Source organism: Protomyctophum bolini (assembly GCF_963924005.1).
Source record: "Protomyctophum bolini genome assembly, chromosome: 6".
NCBI lineage: Eukaryota > Metazoa > Chordata > Actinopteri > Myctophiformes > Myctophidae > Protomyctophum > Protomyctophum bolini.
In genome coordinates this window covers 403,530-424,921 of record NC_137867.1, presented here as the reverse complement: position 1 = coordinate 424,921, position 21,392 = coordinate 403,530, and the positions used below count along the sequence as shown (strand labels likewise).

The 21,392-nt window shown below is 54.6% G+C and overlaps 2 protein-coding genes across 2 annotated transcripts in view; both read right to left on the bottom strand.

Annotated features, from left to right (window-relative positions):
- Positions 1–21,392, bottom strand: part of LOC308317796 (matrix metalloproteinase-16-like) — a gene marked incomplete at both ends in the record, with an annotated part of 222,710 nt that overhangs the window by 64,922 nt on the left and 136,396 nt on the right. The window lies entirely within an intron of this gene.
- On the bottom strand, positions 13,197–15,681 carry LOC308317336 (GTPase IMAP family member 9-like; the record flags this gene model as incomplete). Its single annotated transcript, XM_080766266.1, has 4 exons — positions 13,197–13,207; positions 13,721–14,446; positions 15,017–15,276; positions 15,545–15,681. 4 exons carry the CDS (start codon positions 15,679–15,681, stop codon positions 13,197–13,199), a joined length of 1,134 nt encoding a protein of 377 aa, XP_080622392.1.

The following is a 21,392-nucleotide window of genomic DNA, read 5'->3' as shown; positions in this document are numbered from 1 at the left end:
GAGCCGTACACAGTCACAAAGTCGGTAAAAAGCCCCGGCTTGGTCCAGGACGAATCCCATTGCTCCTGGTCCGGCCGGTACCTCCTCTCCGCCGGTACGTACGTGTCGTCGTTGGACACTGCGGCGAGCTGGCCCAGGAGCTTTTTGTGCCGGGCCGCCGCGGTGTCCACGTTGTTGCGCAGCTTTGTCAGCTGCGTGTTACGACTCTCTATAGCAGAAAGCAAATCCTTTGCTCTGTCTCTGTTTCTTAATATACTTTCGTAGGCTGTGTCTATACTCGCGCGAGAATTTGCCATGCTCCCGTGCCTCGGGAGAAGACAGCAGCGGCGCGATGTCGTTTCTGATGTCCGCGGACTGCTCCTTTGCGTACATGTACAAATACTCGGACAGCTCGCACAGAGACTTGTACTTTCCCGTTGCGTATAAATACTTTACGTGGTTTGTCACCACGGCTTGGCCCGTGGGGCCGCCGCGCGCCCCCCTGCGGGAGCACAGGTTCGGAGCTATGTGCAGAAACTCGGGGTTTTTCAGCTCGTACTGGCCCAGCATCTTGTTCTCGTCCATGGTGAACTGAGACTCGTAGTTGAAGAACTTGCACATTATGTGTTGCTCGTACGCGAGCCAGTGAGACTCGTCGTCCCTGTGCGCTATTCCGTTGTCCATGTAGAACTCCTCGGTGAGAATGATCAGCGCGATCTTTTCGCCCGTGGTCAGGAAGGCTTCCTTCCTCTCGCCCAATATGCAGCATATGCGGTTGAACAGCACGTGCACTTCCATGTTGTCGTCGGAGCAGATGGGGGACAGGGCGTCCTGCAGCGCGTCTATGTTTTTGGTCAGCCTCTGCGAGTTCACCGTCATGGACGAAAAGATCTGCTGCCTGTGCTTCTCGTGGACCACGTTAACCGAAGAGAAGAACAGAGGCGCGTACGTGTCGGCGTTCTCGACGCCGGTGGTCTTGAACAGGAACGTGTACGGGTTGGCCACTCCGTAGATGTGACTGGTATAGTTGACGTTGTTGATGTCGTGGGGCTTTTCGTAGTGTATGACCTCTCCCTGGGCCATGATGGACAAGTTGAACAGGTTTTTCATGTAGCCCTGCAGGCCGGGCTTTACGTTTGTTGTATAGTTGGCCGACCTGTGCTGGTGGCTGGTGAACTCGATGCGGGTGGCCTTCATGCCGTGTATGTTGTTGATTTTCTTCTTGTCGCACACGAAGCGCAGCCTGGCCTTGTTGGACGTCTTGCTCGTGCCGGACATGGTCTTTTTCAGGTGCTTTCCCCTGTAGTACCAAGTGGCCTTATACTTTGTGTTGCTCACGGTGTTCACGTGGACCGTGTGCAGCATGACTTTGTCTGTGATTCTGGTTATGTAATTACCGGTCCACGTCGGGGATTTGGAAAACCCACCTAGTGTTTTCATGCAACAGGAACCACTCTTTGGGCTGTGTGACATATTTGATCACGTACCACTCTAGCCTGTCTCGCGCCCAGCAACCGCCCCGGTTGAGTCGATCTCTCAGGTCTTTGTGGGTTATCTCGTTCAAGGGCCTGTTCATGTGGTAGTTGACGTTAATGATCAACGTGTGATAATCTCCCATGTATAAAACCTTCAACCACGCCCAAAGCAGTTCTAACCCCACCTTTACCGACTGATGGGTGTACGGGTCCAGCAGTAGCTGGTAGTACATGGCAGGAGGCTTAAACGTCAGGTTGTCGGTGAGCAGGACCATGCTGCGGTCGCACAGCCCCGGATACCGGACGCTGCCGTCCAGTATCTTTTGCAGCGCCAAGTGCACGGCCGTCTCTTGCTCGAGCAGGTAGCACATGACGCAGAAGGCCCCGTACAGCTTTCGTGAGTCCACGTGGTGCGCCGAGCCCTCGCGGTAAACGAGGAACCGGCCGTGCGCGGCGGCGTCGAACGGCACGTAGGCCCCATGCCCGGGGCTCCACACGGTGTCCAGCAGCACTAATTTGTTGTGCACACACAGGGCCAAAAGTACGTTTTTATCACATATATTTACATCGCTCGTCAGGTACTGCACGAACTTAGGATAGTCCGTTATCTGCAGCATGGCGGCCAAGAACTACTTTCAGACCGCCTCGGCGTACGCCTTCTACTACCACAACGACCAGGCCTTTTGGAAAGAGCACGTGCTGGCCCTGAGGGACGAGCTGTTGGTCACGTACAAGAACGGGATGGTCGAAATGTTGTCCAACCACCTGCAGAAAAACTACACCAAGCAGGCCGTGGATGTGTTTCTGAACATGGCTGAGACGTGCGCTTTTATACCGGCCGAAGGACGCCCTCCCAACGCCGTAATCGTCAAGACCTTGTCGCTGGGGCAGATACAGAGCGAAGGCAACCGGTGGACCCCGCTGAAAGACATGGCCAAACACGCATACTTGACCAAGGCCAGGAGCAGGACCACAGCGGCGCGAGGCCCCGTCGAACAGTGGTCCTTTGAAACGCTGAAACCTCAGCAACTGAAAAACGGCGTGTGCATGGAGGTGGACGACGCGCTCTTACGTATGTTGAAGTTGTACAGAGCCGTGGTGAACATGATAACCGGCTTGGATCTGTACGTGTATGTTAAAATGAACAGTAAATGAAACTATTTTTTTCTGAACATAAACCACAATAAACGTGTTTGTATCCGGTTTTGGTTCTTTATTTCACATCACATCATTACATTGCAAGCACACACAGTTTTTTATTCAGTTTCATTTTGTTGAACGACACAGTGCATCAGGTCCTGTCTCATCTTTTCCTTGGGGTCTACAGGGCTGGTGTTTACAGGTTCGTTTGAGAAACAGCTAGCCTGTAGGGTCGACGCGCTTGCGGGTTGGTTTTTCGAACGTTGGGCCGCTGGCGCTTTTCCGTTTTCTTTGGCCGTTTCTATTCGCTGGGGCTGTTGGTGCTGGGTCTGCTGTGGAGGTTGAAGCTGGGGCTGCTGTTGCTGTTGCTGCTGAAGAGGTTGGGACTGGGACGGCTGGGGTTGCTGTTGTGCCGGCGGGTCCACAGCCATGAGAGTGTTAGACGCCGACTGTTGCTGCTGTTGTCTCACACCATATATGTGACCGATCAGGACGTTCATTGAATTTATGGCTTCTCTCAGGTCGGTCCCCACCGACCCGAGAGAAGTCATGTACTCGGATTGCTGCTGGGGCGCCGTCTGTTTGCCGGTGCCGGAAGACGACGTTTGTGCGGAACCCCCGGAGAATGGCTGTTCCATCACGGAGGCAGGCAAGTCGTCGAACTTGCATTTTTGTTTGGTCGGCGGAGGCGACGAGACGGCCATCTCCGTGTCCGCGTCCGATCTGGCTCTTTTTAGGTTTCGCTGCTGCCGCTCGGTCACCTTGTTGAAAACGGTTTCCACCATCACGTCAAGTCTGTCTTGCTTGGCTTTCAGTTCGTCCTCGTGAGCTTTTATGATGCTGGCTTTGAGCGCCACGGGCACGTCGGTCACCGGAGGCTGAGGCTGGAGATGGTAAGATTGCAGGTAGGGTTGCGGGTAGGGCTGCTGGACGACGTGCTGCTGCTGCTGTTGGTCAAACGGAACCAAGTAGTATTGGAGCTGGACATGTGACAGAGGATGAGGCTGATAGTGAGGAGCGGCCGCCACCGTCTGGGTCGGGGTCACCGGTATGTACTGGGGTCCCGGAGCCTGCTGGTGCTGTTGCTGCGTCATTTGCTGAACGCCGGCGGAAGCGTCCATGTTGCCGGCCGATGATCCTTGTGCGGGTTCACAAGTTAATAATTTTGTTTGGACTCCGGTCCGCTCGGTGAACTGACGGGCCCCCTCCAACACGTACGTCCCGCACAGGCTCTCCCGTTCGGACAGGACGGCCAGTTGCCCGTTGAGGGCGTCTATGACTTGCTTGAGGGCCTGCACGGATTCTTCGGAGACCTCCTCGGCCGTGAAGTCTTCGCTCTCGGTCGCGAGGGAGGCCAGCAGTTTCTGGTTCTTGTTCACAGAGAAGCCCAAGTTGTGCATTTCGTCTAGGGCGGCGTCCGCACTGTTTAATATTGTACAAAAACACTCGGCCCGCATGGGCACCGTCACCAGGCTGCACTCTTCGATCGTGGCGTAGTTCACGTGGTCTCCCACGGAGCCCAGGCTCAGAGCCGTGCTCATTTTTTTGTTTTTCTTATACTGCTGCATTACGGTTTTGGCGTACACGGTATCGTTGACCGATATGCAAGCGCACAGGAAGGCGTTGGCCTGCGTGTGCACGTGCCAGTAGCACATCACTTCGCCCAGGACGTAGTCGTCGCAGTGGTTAAATTTGGCCAAGCCCGGCTTGGGCTGCGTGAGGCCCACGATCGACTTCACCGGGAGGCTGTATTGCTGCAGCCTGGAGTAGAATTTCGCGTCCAGGGGAGTGTGTTTAGTCTTGGTGACGGACACGTCGCCGCACTTGGCGGCCATGCCCACGATGAAGTGGTCTCGGCCGCTGTGCGGGTCGAAGGACGCGTACTCGTCCTCGGTCGTGCCGTAGCATTCGGCGCAGTACACGCTCACGTGGTCGGGAGACCTGTCGTACGAGACGCGGCGCGAGGACCGCTGCAGCGCGTTCGAGTTAAGGTCCAGGACGTTTCTCGAGTGCAGCCGGAGCTTTCCGTCTTTGACTAACGGACCAATCGGCATTTCTGTCTGTTTGGCTGGCCCTCGTCCTCGCCAAAGTCGTGAGGCCTCTTTTTGGACGGATCTGGCACGTGTGGGTTGACGATGGTCAAATTGGGAATCTCGCCGATGGTTGGTAGGGTCCAGCACACGCGGTATCCGGTCACTATCAGCGTCGTTATGGCCTCTTTGGTCAAGTGCATGACGCCACCGAGATTAATAGTTGATGCGTTTTTGTACGTGGGAAACTGGTTCAGACGCATCATGTCCATCGACACCTTAGTGGTCATGGAGGCGCAGTACGTGATGTAGAAAAGGACCATGCTCTCGGCCCAAGGCGCCAGGTTGATGAAATTGTCCGTCATGGGCTCCACCTGCGACTCCATCGTGTGTGGCTGTCGCGGCTGGGAGCAGAAAGAGCAGTCTGCGTTGACCGTAAAGTAGCTCACGTTTTTATCCATATTTACAGAGATACACGTGTGCCGGCTGGAAAATACACCTCCTTTCAGCAGCATAATCATATGCTCTTTGGTCAAACCCGAGTTGGTTTCCACGATGAGCCGAGAAGATGACGAAGTCGCCGCCGGCGGCAGCCCGTACGTGTGTGAAGACGGGGAGGACGACTGCGTGGTGGAAAGCATCATCGTGGACGGGGAGGACTGCGTCGGCGGCGGCGTGGACGAGGTGGGCCCGAGCGGGTACGACGACATCCAGGCGGTGAACCCGGCGGAAAACGATGAGCTGGCCCCGGCCACAGTGTACACGGCGGTGCAGAGCGACGCTTTGGTTTACACCGACGTGACGAAAGAACCCATAGACGCCTTTATAAATAACCCGAATGTACTTTCTAACTGCATGACCGACGTGATACCCTACGTGGTGCGTCGCGAGCACGCCGGACCCCCGGCTTCGTGCGCCGTGTGTTGCCTAAACGACGACTCCAAAAAGGCGTTGGAGTCTCTCCCCAACGCGGCCGAAGCGGCCCTGGTCCTCAGGCAGAGCGACATTTTCGGCGACATCGGCGAAGTCGATATTAACGTGCATAGGATGCACAGCTCAGATTTTACCGGAGAGCAATTGCACGTGATACAAAACATGACCGCCGGACTGATGACCAAAGCTTACACGACAGCAGACCAAGCCGCCGACAACGCCATAGTGCTCGTAAAGGGAGACAGATCGGTTTTCCCCGTGTTCGACAACAGAAACGTGAAGGTGTTTAGGTCTGCCGTAGAGTGTTTCAACACTTTGGTCAACACGTACATTAAGCTGAGCGCCTGCGACAAGAAGTGACGGGCACGCGAGAACATGTCCCGCGTTGTGAGGGAAAAGACCGTGCTCGTCAAAGGCGAGCAGGTCGTCGTCGGATGGCGGACCTTGGTCGCAAGCGGCAGGTCGACGGCGTACGTGACCGACGGGTTCGTGACTACGGTGGAGCGCTCTGACGGCATAAACAGTTACGCTGTGGAGGTTGTGGATGGAGACAGGACCAAGACATATGTCGAATCTTTTTTTGAACCGCACGTTGAAACGTTTAGTTCTAATCCCGAGTGTAATGTTTTACGTGCACAAAAAAAATGATAAAATGTGACAAATAAACCACTACAGGATTCTCTCTCCGTCTCCCTGCGCTCTCAGTTTTTGATAACCGACGCCTTTGTGGCGAGAATCGCACTTGTAAGTCGTCGCGATCGTGACGATGACCACGATCACGATAAACAGAAAACACGCGCCCGCGATCCACACGTACATCATCACGTCCACGGGAGTGAAGACCGGAGCGCTCAGGGTATTGAGCAGCCTCCGCCGTATAGACGTTGTGTATTGTTTGAACATGGTCCGGGTCAACTCGTCTTGGTGGCGGGGGAGAGGGATTCTCTCGAGGTTGTTCATGGACACCAGGATCCCGTCTATGATGCCGTGCAGAGTGTTGTCGTTGGGCAGTCTGTTTATCGAGACCTGGTACTTGTTTATGCCCACGATTAGGTCCACGATGGTCCGTTGGCCGAACACTCTGAGCAGGGCCTTTTTCGTCACTTGGGGAGCAAACATTTCTCCCACTTTTTGGAGCATGACACGCACTTTGTCCGGTTTGTATCGGATCAGGTTCAGCAGGACGAACCCCTTTAGTTGCTCTCTTGTCAACCTGTTGTACTCTTGCGTCGACGCCGGCCCCGTGTCGTTGTTGAGCAAGTATTTCGCGATGATGGACGCGTACATGACGTTCAGATTTTGAGTCCCGTCGAGCGACGCGGTCGTCCCGTCTGGCAGTGCGGTCGTCCATTTGGATTGCCTTTTGCGGTCTCTGGCTCTTTCGTCTTCTGCCCCTTTCCGGCCGGTCCAATCTTCTGAGTATTGCTCTTCATCGTGGTAGTCACCCTCATATAAGTCGAAGTACGGGGCCTCTGTGTTCTTGTTGGGCGCGCGATCTCCGACGTCGTGACTCGTGCCGTATTGGGGTTCCGTCGGACGAGTATGCGTGTTTGTGACAGTCTTGGGCCCGGCCCCAGTTGTAGCGGTTTCTATGGCCTTGTCTTTCGCCGCGGTCACGGCGGTCGGATTTGCGACGGTCGACCTCAATGGCGCCGTCGCGGACACGTTGGCTGATGCTGCCGCGACCGTGTTCGACACGGACGTGTTCGACGCGGTCGCAACCGGAGCCGTCGACTCCACGGACCCGGTCGACAGAGCAGCCGCTGTAGTTGTAGTGGTCGTAGCCGTGGTGGGTGCTGCTGTGGTCGTGGTCGTAGTAAAAGTCGTAGAAGGCTGAGCCTTGGAAACTTGTGGTGTTACAGTTGTGGAACTGTCAGTGGAAGTGTTGTTCGCAGACCTAGCAGTCCTGTGTATTTTCGACAGCGTGGTCGTAAAGCCGCGCGTCAGCCAGTTCAAGATTCGGTTTAGAGGTGAATCACTGGGCTCCTTAGTTGCCGACTCGTTCCTTCGAGTGCGTCTGCGTCTTGGATCGTAAAAGTCGACACGGTCTAGGTCGGGCACAACAAACTGGCCGTTGATGTAAAAGGGCTTAGGAGTTGGCCCGGGGTATCGAATCTTGATACGTCTCCTGCGACCGGTCCTCCTCCGTTTTTTGGCTATCGGAGCCGGGGTGGTGGTGGTGGTTGTGGTGGTGGTGGCGATAGTGGTAACTCGGGCAGCGGCCAGCTTTCGTTCTCTGAGTATTTTTTGGACCAGCATATACATATCGTATCTTATGGACGCTTTGACTATGTTGCAAAAATGGACGTCGTGGGCTTGCTCGTATCCCAAATAATATATGCAGTTATAATCTGGCCCCGGCGCAGGAGTACCGGCCGAGAGCTGCACCGAGAACGGTGGAAACGTATAAGGTATGTCGGTCCCGACGGGGTTATGCGCGAGCCACCAGTCGTATAAGTCGTTTGCGTTACACGGCAAACCACACAGGCACACCAGGGCGCTGATGAAACCCAGACTCGCCATAGTACGCACAAAATACCGACACAATCGTTTTCTTTAATTTAATATGACATTTGGGTGGTGCCGTCCAAACATTTTGGACATTTCTTAATGTAATCGTATTGCACGTTGACCTCGGAAAAGTTTATTTCCCCGCAGCTGATGCAGTTGGTGTACATCTGCTTTATGGGAGTGTAGATCACGTAGTTCGCGTCGCCCACCGTGAACGGCACGAAGATCAGCTTGGCCGAACAGCAGCAGGACACGAACTTCATCATGTCCTCGGACATCTTGGGCCCGTTGTGACGCGGGTTTCCTTTCTTAAGAGAAGACCTAAAGGTCTGGCACTTGTTGCAGTGCGAACACCGCAAGTCCCCGTTGTGTCGGACCCGGACCGACGGGTCCGGCACTTGGTTCGTGATCACGAATTGGTCGTAGTTTGCCTTTATCCAGTTGAAGTAGATGTTGAGCGTGACGTAGACCAGCATCGAGGCCCTCTTGGTGACGCACTTTTCTTTCTGCAGTTTCCCGGACCTAATCGCCAGAGTTAGGCTCTGGACGTCCGAGTACGGGTACAGGTGGTCGAGCACGAAGAGCGGGTCCTCGACCGTGAAGTTGTCCAGCAGCACTTTGATCGTGGCCATCTCTTCCGAGTAGCACGCTTCTTTCTGGCTGTGCCGCTTCGTGTAGTGAAACCCCCGCCGCAGCTTGTACAAATACGACTTTTTCTTGATCCTGGGCACGTACAGGTTCCACCTTTCCACTTCGGCCACGGGACGCCCGGCCAGGGCAGAGTCGAACAGTTGCATTTGGGGGAGTGTCCACTTGTCCTGCCACGCAGACTCGGTTATAAATGTTGTGTATTCTCTCAGCAGGCACAACCTGAGAGCGGTCTGAGTCTTGTCTTTGTCCGGCACGTCGGCCCACAACCACTCCTGATTCAAGAAGATCTTGTGAAAGATTTTGGGGACCACAGCTTTTTTGTACGAGAAGACGCCGGCCAGCTTAATAGCCAACCAGTTGAAAGAGTTCTCGTTCGTGTCCCGAAAGCTGTTTCTGATAAAATGGCCGCAAGTCCTACCGATGTTGTACATACAGGCGGAATAGAAAAGGGTCTTTTGGTCATGACCCCCCCCGGCGTGAACCTGGATACTTTGATTTTTCATAACGGAAAACACCTCGTGCCCCGAGAGCTCATGCCTGTGCTTCTTCCCGCCTGCAGTCCCTTTTGCGCCCTTTACTGGCCGGCGTTCGGGGACACTCTGTGGACCATCTACCCGGAACATTTGGGATATTTCGTCAACGAGACTCACGACTGGAAAAAGCTTGAGATTTTTGGACCCAAAATATGTGAGCAGTGGGGCGACTGTCAAATGGTAAGTCTCACGGTGCCGGCCGACTTGGAGCCCCCAGCCGCAACGAGCGTTAAAAAAAAGAGCCGGTCGGAAAGACAGGGCGAGGACGAAAAAAAATATGAGAGGGGAGACAGTGAAGAAGAAGAAGAAAAAGAAGTGGAGGACGACAATATCGAAAACGACGGCTCGGACGAAAGCGACGCTGCCCGGAAACTGTTGGCCAGCCGCGTCTTTGCCTGGGCCAGGGCACTCGCATTTAAGGGCGAGGGGCGCGACTGGGACAATTGTTCAAAAGAAGATCAACCCGTGCCTCAACACATATGCTATCTGTTTTTGTGCGACACCGTCGTGGGTGCGGTCAAGACGGCGGTATCGGCGTCACTCCTGGCTCCCCTGTACGGTCTGGCCAAGTCGGTCGTCCTCCAGGCCAATCACAGGTCGGACGTCGGCGCCTACTACACCAGGCCCATGTTCCCCTGCATAAACGGCACGTACAAGTTGTTTCGGGGCTTCGAGTTGGCCCCCGTGCTCCAGGGCACAAAAAAGATCTACGAGTCGGCGACCGAGTACGACTCGAGCAGCAACGCGTTCATATGGACTTACCAGACCATGATGAAGTTGGTCGACAACGCTCCCCGCAAGCACTATTGGTGGAACTACCTGCATCCGTCCTTTAAGTCCAGGAGGGCCAACGGGCCCACCATGTTCAAAGAAGGCGACGTGGGCCACGGTATGCCGCACGTGCAAGAAGCGGAGACGTGGCTGCAGAGCGACGCTTTTCTTTGTCACTTGCAGACGGCCTACCTTACCGCCTTTAGGATGATCATGCCCGCCTCGACGTGGTACAAGCCGGTGGGGCCCAACCTGGTCGACCCGGGCTCCTTGCGCGTGGTGCAGAACAGGCTTGTCGCGTTGCTTGTGAAGCACACCGACACCATCATGAACATAGACGGCTGCAAGTTGACGTTCGGAAATGACTTCGGCGAGGTCCGTCTGCAAAGGGGGAAACCGGCCGCCAACGGTAAAAAAAAAACGTTTGGCGACATGATCAAGGTGATGATGGTCAAAAACACCGCCAGCGACTTGGCCAAGTATTTTGCAGAGAAACTCGGACCCGCGACCGACGATTACGATAGGACGGTCGCCCCGGAGCTGTGCGCCGACTTCTGGTTCTTTGGCTTGTGGTCCGATAAAAACAAATATCTCGGCTTCACGTCGGTCGGCACCGAGTACACCGAGGCCCAAAACGGCACCGGCGACCCGACCAAGCGTGAGGTCGAGGTGCTCCTGGACAACAGCGTGTGTCCCTTCTGCTGCGTGTCTCTGGCTATGACCTTGAGGCAGCTCCTGTTGGGAGAGGTGGCCGGACACATGACTTGGCTGATCCAAGAAGGCAGGATGTCTCAGGGAGGGATGAAAGAAGCCGTCAAGACTCTGATGAAAAAGGGTTTCGGCATGTCCAGTTTTATGAACTTTTGTTTCCCGGACCGCGGCTCGGACAAGGTGCATTCCAGCGAAATGTCCCTGAGTCAGTCCTACGTCAAGGACAAGATGTTTGTGAATATGGCTCCCAAAAAAAACATACGCAGCTTGTTGCTGAAGAAGACCGGTCTTCCGAACGCAGCCAAAAGAAAGATTGACGAGGTGGCCGCTTACCTCGACCACGAGAAGATCAACAGGACAATGGCTTATATTCCCGTGGTGGTGGAGAGGAACAACTACCTCCAAGCCCACGAAAACATACTGAGAAAGCATCAGTATTTCGTACACGCGCCTTGTTTCGCGAGGGCCTACTGGAGGGCCTTTTTCGGCAACACTACCTCTAGAAACGTAAGGCTGGCTTTGAATTTCGGCACCGACGACTACAAGGTGATAATCTTGGGCAATGACCACCTGAGTAAAACCCACACGTCTGGTTCGAGAAACGTCGAAGTCATGAGACGTCCCGACACCATGGCCGCCGAAGCCACGATTGAGAGTCTGAAGCCCGAGCTGTACGTGGAAGACGGGGTGACCAAACTGAACGTACGCACGATCAACGGCAACGTGGCCAACGTGACTAGGGCGATGTGGGACGAGCTGAGGAAAGTCATGGCCGAGCAAAAGATCGTGTTGAACGAAGACGAAGAGTGCGTCTACAGCGACGAGAAGGAGGCTCCCGACTACGACACGGACACCGACGACGAAAAGGCCGCCGGCCGAAAAACGGGCTCGTTTTCTTCTTCGAAGCGAGCAGGGCAGATGAATGCGGTGTCGGACGAGATCATGGCCCAGTCCGTGGGCTTCACGAGGGAGTTCGACCTGAAGAGCGTGCAAGGCCTGTTCGACACAGACGCCGACCAGGCCACAAGCGCCGACGGGTCTCCGGACGCGAGCGAGGATTCCGCAGAAGAAGCGAAGGAAGTGCAAGTGGTCGAGCGGGAAAGAGACGGAGACAAAAAGAAAAGGGCCCGCGACCGCTCAGGCCACCACAAGCGTGAAAAACGGTCCAAATTTGACAATTAAAAACTATAAACCCAGTGTGATTGAAAATTGTATGTTGCTCTGCTGACCAAACCAATAAACTGTAAACCACAAGAATACCTTTGTTTTCCACTTTATTACATCCATTCATTAATTTTACACATTTCAGTTTCATTCTCGCTCGCACTCGCAACACCGACTCGAGGCCAAAATGGCGTCTCACGGAGCCGACACGCAGATGTTTAGGCTCACGGCGTACGGGGTGTTGGTCCTCGTGTACAGCTTTCAGACGTACTTTACGACCACACTGAAGACGGTCTCTCTGAGACACGTCGTTCAGTGCCCCGTGAACCAGACTCCCGCAGCGAACGTGGCTCCCGAGGTCGTAGACGGTCTAATAGTCAGCGAGATCCTCGTGTCCTGGCTGATCATACTGTACTCGATTAGGTGCATGTTCCTTCCCATGAACTGGACGGCGGCCGGCAAAGCGATGATCCCGATGGGGACCAGGTGTGCCGACGACGAGATACAGCGCTGGCTTCCTGACGACAGCGTTGTGATAGAAGAGGACCCAAACGCCGGCAAAGAAGAAGACCGCATCCTCGGGGGGAGCAAAAAACAGCACAGGGAGTCCCACGGGTCTTTCTACAAGTACATACTGAATGACAGCATAAGCGCTCAGTTTTTGGGCATGTTCCTGTTGGTGATCATGAACTTTCTGTACTCTCCTGAACCCATAGTGATTATCTCGATGACCACCGCGGCCGGGACAATGTTTCTCGTCGGCGCCGTGGTGCTCGCGAACAACGACTTCCGTCAGATGACGTACTCTCTCTTTGACGAGCAAGTGATGGCCAGTACCTTCGGGAGCAAGGCCGACGGCCTGATGGTGGTAGTGGTCGAGAACGCCATGCTGTTTTCCGGAGCCGTGTTTTTTATCAAGGCCAGCACCGTGGCCGCCACCTCGGGCTATGCTGACTACTTGTGGTTTCTGCTTGTGTTTTACATCATTCTAGAGTTCTACAAAGTGTTCTTTTTTCTCAGCCAGACCACTCACTGGTTCATGTTAAACCTCGTCGCCGTAGTCATCGGTGCCCACTCTCTGAGATTCTGTGGTCTAGCGGCCGTACCCGTGACTCTGATATTCTTTGGTTTCGGTATATTCATGCTGTGTATAAACGTGGGGTTTGTCGTGGTGAGAACTTGTCTGTTTAGGCGGCGTAAACAATACATGGCCACGAGGCTATAAAAGAAAATCTGTTTAAAAATGTTTAACTTGTGTTTAATTAATGGAGCCTGCTTGTGCTGGTGACATTTTGTGTTCAGATCTTCACTTCTGAATGCAAGAGTCAAGGCAAAGGTAATACATATATGGGACTCAATCATGACCATAGCACTGAATGAATATACACAATCTTATATTTATACTTTATTCAAAGCATAGCCCCCAAATGTTCCCCTAACCAAGTTTATACACAGACAACACACCATACAAACGAATAATAGTACTCATAAACATATTTTCAAAAATCTTTAAAGTTTATAGCTGCAAATGAGCTTGAGCCTCCGCGTGACCACGTCACTTTGCAGATGATTTAGTCGGACAATGTCATTCATTCATGTCACTAAAATAACCCCAAAGGACCGAAACCATCATGATACATTCATGTTACTGCAAGAATTAACCCTCAGTTTATCCATAAGACTTAATTCCAAAAGGTGTAATCGTCAAACAAATGAAGACATTCTTGAGCTTGAGAGATTCCCAGAATAGCACCTATAATCTTTAATATGTAAGAGTAGCCTGAACCATATAACATCAGTAGAGCAAAAATGCCATTTCTACACTTAGTCTTTAGTGCATCTTCTCGTCTGATTCTTTTGTCCTCTTCTTTTTTCTTTCTCTTTTCCTCCTCTTCCTTCCTCTCCCCCTCTTCCTCAATCTTCTGCTGTGCTTTCTTGTACATGTCACTGGTGTAGTGTTTCCCTCCATTTTTTTCCACCATTAGATCTATCATCTCAAGAAGTTCTTCGACCTGGCTACGAGACTTTACTTTATCTGGGTTATTAATGAGTGAATGGTACCTCCCCCCACAAGAGTCGATCAGTCTGTTTAGCTCTTTACTCTGTTTCAGATAGTTCTCCACTGACATGTCTTGCAGCTCGTCTGCGTGTGTGAACAGAACTATGGTGTACATGGAGGCCTCAGAGCCAAAGTTCTCTTGGATCCATTTGATGGCATTCTTTTCCTCCTCAGTGAACCTCACCTTCAACCGGATCACCAGTAGGAATGCGTGGGGTCCCGGAACAGACAGCTCGACACACTTCTCGATTCTTTTTTTTAGCTCCTTTTTCGTCACGTTGGTGTCATAGAGGCCCGGTGTGTCGACAACCCGGATTTTCTTTTCACCAATTACGTCCTGCTCCTTCTTACAATACTGTGTCTCAGACTCGGGTGACTCAGACGTTTTGAAGACATTCTTCCGCAGGATGGTGTTTCCGGATGCACTCTTTCCAGACCCGGTCTTTCCTAAAATAATGAGTCTCATCAGGTCTTTGGGCTCCGCAAAATCTGTAGACAGTTGGAAAAAGAAAGAAGTGAATCAATAAATGAATAAACATGTTAACCCCAAATAATGTTTTTTAAAAAATGCATCAACGATAGTAACAATAATAAAGAGTGTGTTTCGCCTCTGTGTGTGCTGTGCATACCTTTGTCTTGACTCTTGCACTCAACAGTGAAGATCTGAACACAAAATGTCACCAGCACAAGCAGGCTCCGTCGTTTTAAGAGAAGCATCATTCCAAGTCGTAGCTGCTGCTTCGAGTAGATTAAAATCAAAGTCTTCGACCTCGATCAGCCGTGTGTATACGGTGTTTACGAGATCGCCGTCTGAGTAAGACGCAAAGTCGTACAAGTCATATAGCAGAATGTAGGTGGTCACTGTGATTATATGACTCTCTGCGTGAATGGCGCGCGTCAATAGGAACATTTCCACAGCCGGAAGATAGCCAGGGGTCAGAAGTTTTTTGACTAGCTCTGTAAAGTGGATGAAAACAAACTTGCTGTCTATTGCAAACGCACAGGAATGGCGAGTCTGACTGGGATGATTAACCTGACAACCCAAACAGTAGGCAGCACGAAGCGTGGCCAGGCACTTGGTGAGAAGATGGAACATGACAATCTTCACCTCGTGCACAAAGCGGACAGAGGTAGGCCAGTCGAGCGGTGGACCTCTCTGTGAGCCTGAGTCCACCGCCGTGGGCAGAAAAGTTTCCAGCAAGTCGGCAATCACAGCAAAGGTGTCTGTAATGCGTTCGCGACGAGCCCGAATAGTGCGTGGGTCCAGAGATGTGTGCTCAGACGGGGGAAGACTGTCTCCCCGCACAGCGTTGGGCAGCCTGTTATGCCACATGGCCAGAAGAACAATGAAATAGGCAAATAACAAGGCAGAGCTGAGCACACTGACTGGCAATAGAATACACAGCCAGATATATACGTCTGGGCACAAACGGGGACACAGTGGACTCTAGTGGGCAAGAGTATGAGGAGTGGCTTAAAAAGGGGGGGTGGGTTTGTGTGTGTGTGTGTGTGTTGTATTGCTGTTTGTATGTTGTGTATTTGCATGTGCTTTGCGGTGTTTCTCTTGCGGTGGTCTGCCTGCGTCACCCTCTCTGGTCGCGTGCCAGTTTTCCGGCGTTCTCTTGGCGTGGTTCGGGGTCTTTTTCGTCTCTGTGCGGCGACATGGACCACGCGGCGGTCCACGACGTGGACACGCTGGGGGCGTACGACTCATGGTTCTCCATGATTGTACTACCACTACAACCATCACCGTTAAAAAACAATTGCCCTTAAACACAGAATAGAATAATATGTTGAGAGGGGAACACTATACAAGAAACAACAGTCGATAGATGAAATATATTGAGTCTATGGCCGGTCTGAACCGACAAAAAAAAAGTCATATGGGGGCCTGCCGTCGACTTGGCGGCGCCGTGAAATCTAAAAACTGAAATGCCATTGAAGTCTATGGCCGGTCTGAAACGACAAAAAAAAAGTCATATGGGGGCCTGCCGTGGACTTGGCGGCGCCGTGAAATCTAAAAACTGAAATACCATTGAAGTCTATGGCCGGTCTGAAACGACAAAAAAAAAGTCATATGGGGGCCTGCCGTCGACTTGGCGGCGCCGTGAAATCTAAAAACTGAAATACCATTGAAGTCTATGGCCAGATTATAACATGTGTTAATATAAGGGGTTTTCAGTCGTATTGGGTTTTAATAACACAAATGTCAAAAAAGTCACATTAATTAAAAATTATAACACAAGATACACAGTGCAATAAGCCACACACACACACACACACCAGTCCGACTGGTTTCAGTACGGCAGGTCTTCGGCCCGGCTCGGCCCGGTGTCTTCCCCGAATACTTTATCGCCGCGCGTCACTTGGGTGAGAGTCACATCGTACCGAGCGCTCCTTTTGGGCACTAGGCCCGACGCGTAGCGTCGAATCTTTTTCCGGGCGCAGAAGCAATAGGACACCGTGGCCGCGACGAAAGCGACGAGTCCGAGCAGCACGGCGAAAATGGCCCAGCGCACGCCCTTTTCGACTTGGACTTCGTAGTCCTCGACCGAGGCGCTGAAATAGATCTGCCTCTGTTCGAAAAAGCCCAAGGGCTCCTCCAGCACCGCTCTGATCTCCTCCGCCGCCAGCTCAAAGTTCGTCGTTATGTTGTCCATCGCCTCTCCGACGAAACGCTTGTCCATCCCGACGGCGAGGTCCAGCATGAACCTCTGCAGCGTGCCGTTGTTGCTGAAAATCACGTCTTGCATGGGGGGACAGACCGTGTACTCTCCCGACTCGTACTCTTCGGTGTCGGTCAGCATTTCCTCCAGATCTTCCCTGTTGAAGTAGTCGCCCGAAGGTCCCATGATGCTTTCGGTCGCCACGTCGTGGTCCTGGTAGAAGAAGACGGGTCCCGGGCACGCATACACGGCCTCGTCCACGGACCGCACGACCAGCGTGCCGTCGGCGAAAGAAAGATGGCAGCACTTGTAGTGGGCGATCATCATCTCGTCCCGGTACCAGTCCGTGCGCCTCATGACGTCGATCATGAGCTCGGTGGTGCCCTCTTCTATCCTTTCCAGCAGCCTCTTCTCGTGCTCCTTCCTGATCAGGCTGGAGCTCAGCACCGTGTCCGCCGGCAGGTTTATCTGCGTGACGTTCAGGCTGGGCCCGGTGAGGTGGGCGCTGAACTCGTTGATGGCCACCACCATGGGGTCTCTGCTCATGTCCCGCAGCTCGCCCAGCTCCCGCTGCATCTTGTCGACGATCCGCATCTGCTTCGCGGATATGAAGTGGTCTGTGTCTTTTATCATGTTGCCGGGCTCGTAAGAAGACACGAGGACCAGGTTGCTGTCCAGCGGCCGCTTGTACACGATTGCCGTGTACCTTGTGTTCGTGTCCACGTGCGACCAGTAGACGCCCTGGTCCTGACAGAAGAAGTTGTAGGCGATTTCGGGCTCCGCGCCGTGAGCGTAGTACCAGTGCGAGGTGTAGCGGCTGCCGTCGGTCCAGCGCTGCCGCTTCCCCTCCATGTCGTACCACTCTTTGGTCCTCGTGCCGCAGGCGGTCTCTCTCGTGTTGCACTGGTCGTTGGCCGGAGACACCGTGAGGCACACCTCCGACATCGTGATGTCGGCTTTGGAGATCTCGGTGGTGTCGCACTGCATGGTCACTTTTTTCGACATCAGGCTCAGCTTCACGACGCAGGACTTCATCTTGTTGTCGTGCCGGCTCCCGCCGAACTCCACGGTGTCCGCGCCGGGGCTCAGCGTCCACGAGGTGGACCCCACGGACAGGGTTGTGCCTTCTTTCTGCGTCTGGTCCAAAAAAGACCAAGTCCACCATCCCAACGGCTTGATCTTTAGGTTGCCGTTTTTGGCCACGTCGCACGACGAGAAGGTGAGCTGCAGGCTGCTGATCGTCTTGCAGCCCTCCTGGGCCCACTTCCACATGTTGGAGCCGGCCTGCGGGCTCTGCCAGTGTTTCTCCAGGGCGTCCACGTGCCACTCTTCGTTCACGGTCCCGTAGTACTTCGTTGCGCTCGTGTCCTTGACGTGGCCTCCGCCGCCCATGTAGAAGACCACTGGGTTCTGGCCGTTCACCACCATCCTGACGTCGGGCAGCTTGTTCGCCTTCCGATGCAGGGGCCACCCCTGGTCTACCGGCCCGCGCCTGGAGATGGCGTACATGTCGAAGCGGGCGGCTTTGTCGTCGAAGGCCGTCGACTTGACGTTCACGGACGCCCGTTGCGCGTCCGTCTTGTCCAGCTGCAGCTCGATGACGTCGGACTGGTAGCCCACCATCGCACTGTGCTTGCAGTAAATCCACACCACGGGGTACGGCGTCGAGGGGCTCTTCAGCAGCATGAACTTGCGCACGCTCCCAAAGGCGTCCGAGTCGTGCACACGCAGGTTCTCGGACTCGGAGCCCAGCTTCATGACGTGTGCGGCCACCGTGTGGAGCGGGCAGGCGAGCATGTACCCTACCACGGTCGTGCCGTGCGAAACGGCCAAAGAAGCGTTGCCCGCGTTGGCCAAATACACCCTGAAAAACCTCATCTTGTTGTTGCACACGGTGTTGTCCGTCACCAGCATGGGGTCCGGCAGCCGACAGAAGGACTGCTGGTCGGCGTTGTCGCACAGGGCCTGGTGCTGTTTGTTCTTGTTGGGCTCGATGGGAAATTTGGCCCTAAAGTCTCTGTTCCTGAACAGGAAGATCTTCTTGTCGCTCCCCGTCGGGGAGAACGGGTTGGCCAGCATCCACGTGTTGTTAAACTTGTTCCACACGGATTTCTTGAACAGCATCGAGCAGGTCGTCCACCCGACGTACGTCTTGGACCTGTCCACGGAACAGCCCGGGATGGACACGTAGAACTTCTTAAAGGGGAACCTGTCGCACACGTCGCTGTCCATGCTCTCCGACGACTCCGGTTCGCCCGGGCCTCGTTTTCTCAGAAGCACCATGTCGCTGCTCGACACGGGCTCCCGCATGATGAACAGGGACGACTCCTTCCCTCCGTCGCACTGAGCCGTGATCAGGGGCTTGCTGTGGACCATGGACGCTATCTGGTGCACCCTGTACGTCCTGCTGCCTCCGGCCAGAGTCCCCGTCTCCCTGGCCACCGAGTGCGTGTTGAAGTCGTCGAACCTCAGGACCCCGCCGCCGGCGCACACCACCTCGAGCTCGGCGTTGAAGAGCAGGTCCGGGTTATAGGACACCTTGATCACGGTCTTTTTCGTGCTGACCCACACCTCCAGAGCCTCCTTCTCTCTCTTCACCACGTCCATGGAGGGCTTGAAAGCCAGCGTGACTTTGAGCCTGGACTCGGGCATTAGGCACCACTGGTTGCCCATGGAGTCGCTCGCAAGTAGCTCGGCGTACTCCTGGTACTTGTTCAGCACCGGGTCCGGCGGCGGGTTCCTGGGAAACCTAATGTCGTAGATCTGCAGCGCCATGGTCACGAGGCCCGTCACGGCCTGTATGACGATCCCCGCGGCAGCCACAGCCAACGCGGCCGGCCCTCCGCCCATCATGGCTCCCATCATGCCAGCCGAGGCTAGGCCCGAGCCCAACTGGTCCAGCTTCTGCAGCACCACCAGGGCCACGGCTCTGCCCGGGTCCACGTGTTCGTACTTGTTCCCCACTATCTCGTCTATTTGAGCCTTTGTCGCCGAAGTCATACCGCTGGACACCATCCCCACCATCATGGCTCCCATCATCACGCCGCCATTTTTCATCATATTGTTCGTGGACGTCCGCTTCACGTGAATGTGCTCTCCTCCGCCGAGACCCCTGTTGTCCGCGCCGTATTGTCCGTTGCCGTCGGGATCCAACAGCGTGTACGGGTCCTTGGACACGGGGCCCGTGTTCGGCGACTTTCCACCGAAGGGCGTGCTGGCTTTCGTGGAACATTCGTTGAGGCCTCTTTTGGGCCCGCACAAACCCCCGTGCGGCACCCTGTCTTTTTGGAGAGTTGCCATGAGTTTGTTCTGTTTGTCCACCGGTACGGCCCTGTGAGTCCGTCCGGGCCCGGCGGTGGAGTATATGTCTTCTCCGCCCGGGCCGAGTGAGCTGGATCGAGGGCTGACGCTGCCGTGAGCCTGTCCGTACTCGCTGGATGGGCTCAGTCTAAAAGGGCTCAGTCGCCCTTCCCCGCGCTCGAGGGACGGGCTCAGCCTGTGAGGGCTCAGTCGTCCGTCGCCGTGAGCCTGACCAAAAGCGTTGTGCTCGACGGACAGGCGCAGTCTGGGAGAACTCTTTCCTCCGCCGCCGTACGGCAACGGGGGTATGTCCGGAGTGACCGGCGAGTGTGGCGGAGTACGTATGGGAAAAGATATGGTCATGGGTTTCTCGGGCAGCATCCTTTCGGAAAAGGTTGTGAGTTTCTGTTTCAGCTTTCCCACAACCCCACTCTGCTGCTTTCCAGCCTCTCCCGCCGCAGCGGCCGCGTTTCTCGGCGCTACGGGGCTTCTCGGCGGGATCACGCCTTTGGGAGGCAGACGGGGGAGACCTCCCTGCACGCCAACTATCCTCGTAGCTCTGGTGTCCAGTATGATTTTTTCCGTCTCGGCCCTTATGTGCTCGATGGCATTGTGGGTAAACATGTGCCGAGCATGGCCGCCCTGCGCCTGGGCCCAAGCGACGTTCACGTCGTCGGTCCCGTACATCTGTACGAGGCTTTGGTAGTCTTTAAACATGTCGTGTAGGGGGCCGCCCGGCTCGGCGGCCACCCTGATGGCGTTTTCTTGCTGCGGGGGGTTAAACGGCGACACCGGCCGTCGCGGAGGCACCGGAGGGGCTCGACGGGCTCTCGCCGCTCTCCGATTTCTGATCCGGTTCATTTCTTTTCTGTCGTTCAAGTGAGAGCAGGCCGTTTCGTCTCCGTACTGCATGATGCACACCACAAAGTTGCTGGTCCTGTCCACACGATCCGCGGGCTTGTCGTCGGCCGATCTGGGCTTGCGTTTGGTCTGTTTGGTCGCGGGGGTCTGACAGTGTACGTACATGACGTCGATGGCTCTCGGCGGCGTCCCGTACGACTCGTACTCGCCTATCCAAGGCGCAATCTCCGTTAAGTCCATCAGAGAGGAGGTAGTTTCGGAGTCGTACATGTACAGGCTCAGGAGACGATCGACCGTGTCCCTCTCGCAGAAGGTGACGTTGACTAGGCCCTCGTAGCCCCTGTAGCTCTTCCACACGTGTGGGTTGCCGATGTATTTGTCGGGACCGGACACGATCTTTTCTTTGCAGACGACGCTGTAGTTGTACCTCGTGACATTCTGCACTTCGGTCAGAGCCACCGTGTAGACCAACTTCGAGTCTCGCACGAAGGGCAGCTTGCACCCGCACGCCGCGTTCGTCTCATCGGACGACTCGGGCGACCGCGGCCAGTCGGAGCAGTTGCAGTTCGGCCTCAACGCCAGATTCTCCGTCGTCACGTCGATCAGGA